The following is a 9,266-nucleotide window of genomic DNA, read 5'->3' on the forward strand; positions in this document are numbered from 1 at the left end:
AGGAAGGAAGGAAGGAAGGAAGGAAGGAAGGAAGGAAGGAAGGGAGGGAGGGAGGAAGGAAGGGAAGAAGGGAAGGAGCACTCGAATTCCTTCTCGGAGCCTCACTTTTTCTAAAGTGCCCCCTCCCCTAACACCAACACCAAGAACCCGCGCGCTCCCGGGACCTGTGGCTGAGACCCAGGCCGCCGGCGGCCTCCGGCCCGCACTCACCGACCGCGGTGATGCGGAAGCCTCGGGGCGGCCGCAGGGCTCGGCGACGCCACGCATCCCGCAGCACCTGCACGCAGGGCCGGGGCGCCCGCACCAGCAGCACCCCGCGCCGCAGCCAGCCGAGAAAGGCGAGCCGCGAGGCGGCGCGCGCCAGCCGTGCGTTCCAGAAGCAGCGCGCGTTGGCGCGGCGGAAGGCGCGGAAGAGCGCACGGCCGCCCGGTTCCCCCGCCGCCTGCCCGGCCTCCCGCGGGCTCAGCACCAGCGCCAGCGAGCCCGGAGCCAGCTCCACCGGCCGCGCCATCCCGCCCGCCCGCGGGACTCGCGCTCACTGTGCCCACCTCTGCTGCCCCGGGGGAGCCCGCTGCGGGGGGCGGGGCCGGGCGGGGCGGGGCTTCCCAGGGCGTCGCTGTCACTCCCGGTTCCCCCAGCAACCAGACGAGCCGGTGGCATCGCCCATCCGCAGGGCCCGGAGGACCCAGGTCACGCGTGGGAGGTGACCCAGGTTTGAGCCTCTGCTCCGCTCCTGACTTCTCAGGCCAGGTCTCTGGCCGCTCTGGTTTTAGACCTGGCCAGGTTCCTCATTTCGCAGCAGAGGACTCTTGAGGACCCTCTCACCCATGGTTTCCTGAAGTTCTAGGGACTGTCTCCTCCCCGAGTGTATCCCATTCTTTTGAGAATTTTGAGGAAAGCAGGGTTGGCGAGCGAGAGGCGGTAGCAAAATCTTGGGACCCCACCCTGATTAGGATCTGGATTCTGACTCTGCACTCGATCATACCCCCAGGAGCCCCAAAGGAAAGGTTGAGATCTGCCCCTGCAGACTGCGGCGGCCGGCATGTCAGAGCGATAAGGCCAAACAGGCTGGGCTGGAATTGAGGCCCTGAGTCTCTGAGGATAAAGATCTATTGAAATAGACAACTTTGGAAAAAGGACAGGATAGGCATTGGACTTTTCTATGAACTCAGTACTATAAAGACGAAGGTGCTTTGGCAAGACCCGAGGGTCATTTCAAACTTCCCACTCACTCCCTTATCATCCATAATATCGATATATTGATAATCGAGGGTGGGCACAGAGAAAGACGGAGGTTCCCTATGTCCCCCAGGCTGGCCTCAAACTCATGAGTCACTTGCTTGTGTGACCCTTTTTTTTTTTTTTTACAGCTACCATAATGAGTTAATTCATACGTCTGTCCATAGTGAGCACGCCATCAATCACAGATGTTATTAATAACAATAGCCCAATTTCACGACTCTCAGTTAACTATTGCAGATCCATATCGCTAATCCCCAAATCCCAGATGCTCTAACAACCTGAATTTTATTTTAAATACTAACGTGGTTTCACATGGGAAAAATACCACACTTGGCTTCAGGCTGTGCATAAAAGGAATGAATCAAGTGAATTGTGTGGGACCCATCTCCAACATGGCTCATTAAGTATATGCAAGGATGCCGGTATCTGGAAAAAAAAAGGGGGGATATCTAGCCCCAAGGATCTTGGATACAATTGTATTTATAGCATACAGGACTGCCTGCCTGCCTCAGTAAGAATACTTATGTTTCAGTGCAGGTGTGTGTGTGTGTGTGTGTGTCTGTGTATGCCATTGTACCGACCCAAGAGCTTCCAGGGAGTCTCCTGTCTCTGCCTCCTGTCTCACCATAGGACCAACCACTAGGATTACAGACTATTACAGATTATATACATACTATATATTATGTACTAACCTACCTCAATTTACATGGGTTTCGAAGATTTAAACTCAGGCTCTCTTGCTTTTACCAACTGAGCCATCTCCCCAGCCCAGCCCTCCTCCTGTATTTTAAACTTTGTTTTTCCCCTAAATGACAAAAACTACAGTCAGTTATATTAAGAAGCCTTTCCACGTTTACTCAGGCAAACAGAAGTTTTAGCTCCAGACCAAGGGTCAGGCAACATTGTCTGGTGCTGCCCCTGACAGTACTGGGGCTTGCCACCTGCTCTTTCACGCTGGGAAAAGATTCATAGGAACACTGCAATTCTGGCTTCTCAGTGGGACAAAGGCACAGAGCCTGTTGCCAAGGTCACTGCCATTTCTCACATGCTACGTAGGGAGTGAGAAAAAAAGGCATTTGATTTGTAGAAGAGGAGGAGGAAGAGGAGGAGGAGGATCAGGGGAAGAAGGAGAAGCAGCAGGAGCAGAAGGAGGAGCAGGAGCACGAGGAGGAGGAGGAATTTCTCAGTCATATGGGGGGTAGGAAAGGGAATCAAACCACCACCGAGTCAGGCTTCTGTAAGACAAATGACTTAATCTTCAGTTCAAATAAACATGTGAAGTTGACTTCAGTGTTTCCCGTCTGAATTCTGAGGTGGTTGGATAGATCCTGCAGAGACAGAAATGCTAGTTCTCAGCCTGAGCTGTCTCACACAGACAGAACAGTTTCTCCTCTGGTTCTATCAAGGCATTCATTCGCCTGCTGGACCCGAGTCCTGTTCCCATGTGTCTGATTCTTGGAAAACTAGAAATTTCTTTTTGGTGAGAGTGATTCTTACCACATAGCCTTGGTTGGCCTGCAAGTCACTTAAGTAGACCAGGCTGGCTTGGAATTCACAGAGATCTCTCTGTCCCTGCTCCTGAGTGCTGAGAGTAAAGGCCACTCTGCCCAGCCCAAGAATCCCCTGGGTTTGGAATCCCCACACTCCAGCATCGCCTCTGGTTTCTTCCCTGTAATCAGGATGGTGACCAATCCTATTTCAGTTTACTTTGTGCTTAGAACCATGTTATTTTTTTTTAACCTGTGATATAATTTTATCTGTAAAATCAACCCTCTGGTAGGAGTAGTATTATTCAACCTTCTCTCTCACAGATAAAGTCTCAAGTTTAGGCAGATTGTCTCTGAGGACAGAGATTATAGATGGTGACGGAGTGTTCCCAACATCTGCCGTATACCTGCATTCATGCAACCTACACACAGACAAGCATGCGTACACATAATTAAAGTAATAAAAACAAACCTTAAAGAGATAAGTGGGGAACCCAGCTCAAATGATAGAGTGCCCTGCCTCCTGTTCACAAACCCTGGGTTCAATCTCCAGCACCGTATAAACCAGTATAGGTGAGCATACCCGAAATCCTAACATGCAAGAGATAGAAGCAGGAAGGTCAGGGGGTCAGAAGTCAAGGTCCATCCCTGGTTACATAGTAAGTTGGAAGGCAGCCTGAGAAACACAAGAACTTGTCTCAAAAGAGCAACTAAAGCAAAGCAAAACAAAACGAACGAACAACAGCAAATTATTCAACTGGTTAGCCGACGAAGAACCTAGAAGATGGAAAATGCATTCTATAGGGAAACTAAGACTCAAGGGTGAAACTTCTGTAGGGCCCTTCCACACATAGCAGTATTCTGGAGAAGGGAGCCTCTTTGTGTCTCATTTGCCTGGCAGCCTGGACTACACGAGACCCTGTGGTGTTTGTTTGTTTGTTTGTTTGTTTGTTTGTTTGTTTGTTTTGAGACAGGGTTTCTATGAGTAGCCCTGTCTGCCCTGGAACTCACTCTGTAGACCAGGCTGGCCTCGAACTCAGAGGTCCACCTGCCTCTGCGTCCCGGGAGCTGGGATTAAAAAGGCGTGCACTGCAGCCGCAGCAGCTGCAACCCTGTAAGACCTGGTCTCTCTTCTCAAACAAAAACAAACAAAATAACATCCGTCCTTCTTGCGACAGGTGTCAAGAGATTCAGCTTCAGGACCAGTGAAGGTGAAACTAGCTCACGCTAGAGAGGAGGCTAACGGCTTGGATTGAGTCGAGGAGTGATGCATGCGCATGCGTGCCTTACATAGAGCCGGCTTGCCTATGTCTAGTAGACAGCCCCCTGACCCCCAGACTGAGGCAATTCAACAAACGTCACTGCAGACTTGAGTTTGGCAGAGACGGGAGGATCGCCTCTGGCATCTGTATCATATGACATCAGGTACCCAGGAAAAAGCACCGGGCTCTTTCTCCCCACTTCCTAGGCACTGTGTAACCTCCCAACGCTTACCCAAAGAGTCTCGAACAACAGAGAGTGACCCCTATCCCTGCCCCTAAACAAGATTCCATTTCTAACGTACGGCAAGGGCTAAACTGTGTCTGACTCAGAAAACTCAACCAAAGGGAAACTTTTATGCTTGCTGTGCAGTAATCACTGTGAATGGACTTGGTTTTTGAAGGCCCACATCTGCCTCGTTTGAAGGAGGACTCTCGTGTTCTTCACACTGTGGATCCATCATCCTCCCCCTCCTAAAAGGCATCAAGGACACTGGACTCTGGCCACTCAGCATCTCACAGTTCCGAGAACAAATACTCCTATTCGCTTACACAGGCTCTTCTGCCTAGAAAACCTCTCCACTTTTGGTTATTTTTCTGTGTGTATTATGTGTGCCTGCGTCCATGCATGTATGTGCACCATGTGCATGCCGGTGCCCGAGGAGCCCCAAAGAGGACACTGGATCCCCTGACACTGGAGTTAAAAACCTTTGTTGACTGCCTCTATGTGGTTGCTGGAAACTGAACCTGGGTCCTCTGCAAGAACAGCAAGTGCTAACCACTGTGCCATTTCTCCAGGTGACTTTCTGCTCTTCTACCAGCTCGTAAAATATCCCTGACACATCCAGGAAGGTTTCACCTGCTCTCAAGCAGATTGTTAACCCTTTTAGAATACTCGTGTGCTGAAGGATATAAAACACAGCAACCTGTAATAGGCAGCTCCCAATTCATCCCGCCTCTGACACCTGCCTGGCATCTTAATCGTTCAACCGTAATCAAATCTAGTCGTAACTTTGTGTTGGGGTATACTGTTTTGCTTGCCTTTTCATGGCCTGCTGTCCCCAAGAGCGCTTTGGATTGGGGAGTCCATTGCTTGGCTACCCAATAGGCAGTGGCCAAGGCAAGTCTTAAGGACACAGCCCCTCCACTCACTTGGTCACCTGGGTGTCAATAGATCCTGTTTACAGCACGCACAGCAGAGTGAGCATGACATTTGTACTGATGACTTTAAAAGTTTTTAAAGGTTTTATTTTAATTGTGCGTGCATGCCTGTGTGTGTGTGTGCGCGCGCGAGCGTATGTGCACATGTGTGTATGGACTGAGAGCTATCCAGTGTGTTAGGAACAGAGCCCTTTTGGAGGCCCACCTGCTGAGAATACAGGCATAGCCATGGGATGCTTAGAGCAGGTTTAGAAACCATTTTCTTTTCTCAGTATTTATTTATTTTAAGTGTTTTAGTTTTGGTGGCCTTGATGGCTGTGGCTGTCCTGGAGCTCCACGTTGCCTGGCCTATAGTGTTCTGGCTTTGAGACAGGATCTCAGGTTGCAGCCCAGGCTGGCTAGGAAACCCTCCCAGTACCTAAGCATGACCTTGAGTTCTGACCCTGCTTCCAGCTCTGAAGGGCTGGATGATAGGGATATTCCATCACGACTGGATTTATGGAGTGCCAGGGTCTGAGCCCAGGGCATTGTGCACGCCAGGCACTCTACCAAGTGAGTAGTAAGCCTTTTGTTGTTGTGTTGAGACTAGGTTTCTCTGTGCCCTGGCTGCCCTGGAACTAACCCTGTAGACCTCATGTGGATCTCTGTAGAATTTGTGGCGATCAGCCTCCCTCTGCTGGAATTAAAGGCTCCAGTGTCCCCAGTCTGGCCTTTTTTGGGGGGCTGGGGTGTTTTGAGACAGGGTTTCTCTATATAGCCCTGGCTCTCCTGGAACTCACTCTGTAAACCAAGCTGGCCTTGAACTCAGAAATCCACCTGCCTCTGCCTCCCAAGTGCTGGGACTAAAGGTGTGCACCACCACTGCCTGGCTGCCTGGTCTTTTTTTTTTAATAGTTTGTGTGTGTCTGTATGTATGTGTATAAGTGTGTGTGTTTGCATATGTGAGTGTGTGTATAAGTGTGTGTTGTGTGTATGTGAGTGTGTGAATGTGTGTATGAGTGTGAGTGTGTGTGTCTGTATGTGTATGTGGATCTGTGTGTGTAAGTATATATTTGTATGTGTGTGTCTATATGTGTAAGTATGTATGGATCTGTGTGAGTGTATCTGTGTGTGAGTGTATCTGTGCGTGAGTGCATGTATCTGTGTGTATAAGTGAATGTATCTGTGTATAAGTGAATGTGTGTGTATCTGTGTATGTGTGAGTGTGTGTCTGTGTGTGGATCTGCGTGTGTGTGTGTGTGTGTGTGTATGGATCTGTGTGTGTGTATCTGCGTGTGTGTGGATCTGTGTGTGTATGTGTGTATGTGTGTGTGGATCTGTGTGTGTGAGTGTGTAAGTGTGTTAGTGTGTGCTCCCCCCAACCCTTACACTTCATTACGTTGTTTTATAGCAAGTTTGTCCTTCAAACAAACCGGAGAACTCTCACTTCCTCAAAGGGAGACATGAGGCTTTGCACAAGCAACCATGTTGAAGAAAGGGCAGAGGCAGGCGGGGAGCAGGGGCTGAAGGGGCTGGGGCGGACTGGGAGGTGCTGCGAGGGCATCAGACGCAGCAGCCTGCAGGGGCAGACTGGGATGGACTCTGGCTCTCCGCAGAAGAAGCCTGGACGGCAGAGCTGGCCTTCCTAGCCAACAAGCTCCGAGAGTCATAAACTCTAACTGAGAGCGGAGACCACCCCTCCACCAACACCACGAAACTTAGGGTCGGAGGGCAAGTTCCAGAGCCTGAAGGAAGGCTGGGTTACCTGACTGTCCACGGACCTAGAAGCTGAGAAGTAATCAAAACTCTTTTGTGAGAGACAGAAAAGTCACACTATCCTCCTCCTCCTCCTCCTCCTCCTCCTCCTCCTCCTCCTCCTCCTCTCTTTTTTTTTTTTTAAGATTTAATATATGAGTGCTCTATGTACACCTGCATGCCAGAAGAGGGCATCAGATCTCATTACAGATGGTTGGTGAGCCACCATGTAGTTGCTGGGAATTGACCTCGGAACCTCTGGAAGAGCAGTCAGTGCTCCTAACCACTGAGCCATCATCTCTCTAACCCAAAGGCTCCCTTCCCACTTAACTAAATCCTTGTCTCGCTCTGAAGCCCGGGTTGGCCTTAAATACACAGCTGCTTCACTGTCCTGAGTGCCGGGGTTACAAGTGCGTACCGCCAACTCCAGCTTCTTTAAAGTTCCCAATAGAAGCCTGTGAGCCCTTTACTCATCTCCGCATCCCCTAGAATTCCTCCAACAGTACCGTCCCAAATAAAATGGTTGCCTGAATAAAAGAGTAAGGGACACAAGTATGAGGCAGGATGACTGGATCAAAACCCTGGTCTGAGACTAAACACGGCTGTTTCACTCAACGCTTCACACAAGAGCTCCGTCTGACAGCGCGGTGGGGATACCAGCCGCTCCAGGATGGAGACCACAGAAGCAGGAAGACTGGAAGGTTGGACGCATGTGCATGAGTGTCTGCGCGTGTGTATGTGTACCGCGTACATGCCTGGGTTAGTGAGACCTCACCTCAACAACTGGAATCAGGAGCCACTGCACAGAGCTCCAGCCTCAGCCTCAGCGGTTAAACTGAGAGGAGAGGTTACAGATCTTCCTCCACTGAGACGCTAGCTGACCTGAAAGCTAAGAATGACTTGTGTGTTTTACTTAATTTTTTCATTATTGTTTTTATTCTATGTGCGTGAATGTTTGTTGACTTGCACACATGTATGTTAACGTATACGTGGATGCTTGGTGTTCATGGAGTCCAGAAGATGGGAGCTTGACTCCCTGGAACTGGAGTTACCGTCAGCTGTGAACTATCATCCAACACGAAAGCTGAGAATCGAACCCAGTTTCTCTGGGTGAGCAGCAATCTCACTAAACCACAGAGCCCTTCACTATCCCGTCTTTTTTTTTTTTTTTTTACATTTTTGAAAGACGAGAAATAACAGGGCCTCTTGACATAAGAAATTGTATTAGGTTCAGAGCTCTGGTTTACTGGCAAAGAGGCACACTAATTTATTATCTCTGCACTCCCTTGGTTGTTTCTGTAGGCTGAATTGAACGGATGTAACAAACTGCAAGGTGTCAGATATTCTCTCTCTCTCTCTCTCTCTCTCTGTTTTTTTTTTTTTTTTTGGGTTTTGGTTTTTGTTTTTTCGAGACAGGGTTTCTCTGTGTAGCCCTGGCTGTCCTGGAACTCACTCTGTAGACCAGGCTGGCCTCGAACTCAGAAATCCGCCTGCCTCTGCCCTCCCAAGTGCTGGGATTAAAGGCGTGCGCCACCACTGCCCGGCGATATTTTCTCTCTTACCTCTCTATAATAAAGGTTTGCAGAACCCTGGCCTAAAGCCCTATCAATGTTCAAATGTCTTTACAGAGAAAAGTCAAACATGCAAAGTATTAGGCAAGTAAGCACTCCTGGTCAATACACTGGACACTGCAGGAAGAGAGACCCGATAGCTCCCAAGCGTCCCCAAGCCAGCAGGTTAGCTTCTACTGACTGCTCTTTCAGTCCTGTGCCTGCACCAGGGAGACACACTAGTGCCATTTTCAATGTGAAAGGTGTTTCCTTACTGCAGGCTTACCTTACATCAATCCGAGGTCACAAAGATGACCTGGGTTAGATTCAAACCAGAATTTAAACTTTTATTTTTTTATTCTTATGCACGTTGGTGTTTTGACTGTACATATGTCTGTGTGAGGGTGCTGGATCCTCTGGAACAAGAGTTACAGACAGTTGTGAGCTGCCATGTGGTAGCTGGGGATTGAAAGCACTTCTGGAAGAGCAGTCAGTGCTCTTAACCACTGAGCCATCTCTCCAGCCCTCAAACCAGAGTTTAAATGGTCAAGGGTTACCAACAGAACTCCCAGGCTCCTCAGCAACAGTGTCAAAGAACCTACCTCATTTGCCAGACATGGATTAACGAACAGGGGTGAACATCCAATTACACTACAACATGTAATATCCTTCTGAGGTTTACTCTCAGAGTCCCCACATATGTTTACAGCTGAGCTACCATGTGTAGCTCTCAGCCTCACTGGGACTCAAGAGCACCAGTTTACTGTGAGCTCTGAACCTTAGTCAGGGACCTATATCCAAGGGACAGTGAATTCTCTTTTTTCTGTTTTGTT

General features: G+C 49.3%; 1 protein-coding gene across 2 annotated transcripts in view; it reads right to left on the reverse strand.

The window, feature by feature from the left end:
- Positions 1 to 511, reverse strand: part of Stox1 (storkhead box 1) — a 64,377-nt gene extending 63,866 nt beyond the window's left edge. For both annotated transcript variants that reach the window (XM_028776898.1, XM_028776899.1), the window contains exon 1: positions 211 to 511. In XM_028776898.1, the coding sequence (XP_028632731.1) occupies positions 211 to 511 (301 nt within the window). The remainder of the gene's footprint in view (positions 1 to 210) is intronic.
- Positions 512 to 9,266: the final 8,755 nt, after the last annotated feature.

This window comes from Grammomys surdaster, unplaced genomic scaffold, assembly GCF_004785775.1.
Source record: "Grammomys surdaster isolate TR1022 unplaced genomic scaffold, NIH_TR_1.0 273, whole genome shotgun sequence".
Classification (NCBI taxonomy): domain Eukaryota; kingdom Metazoa; phylum Chordata; class Mammalia; order Rodentia; family Muridae; genus Grammomys; species Grammomys surdaster.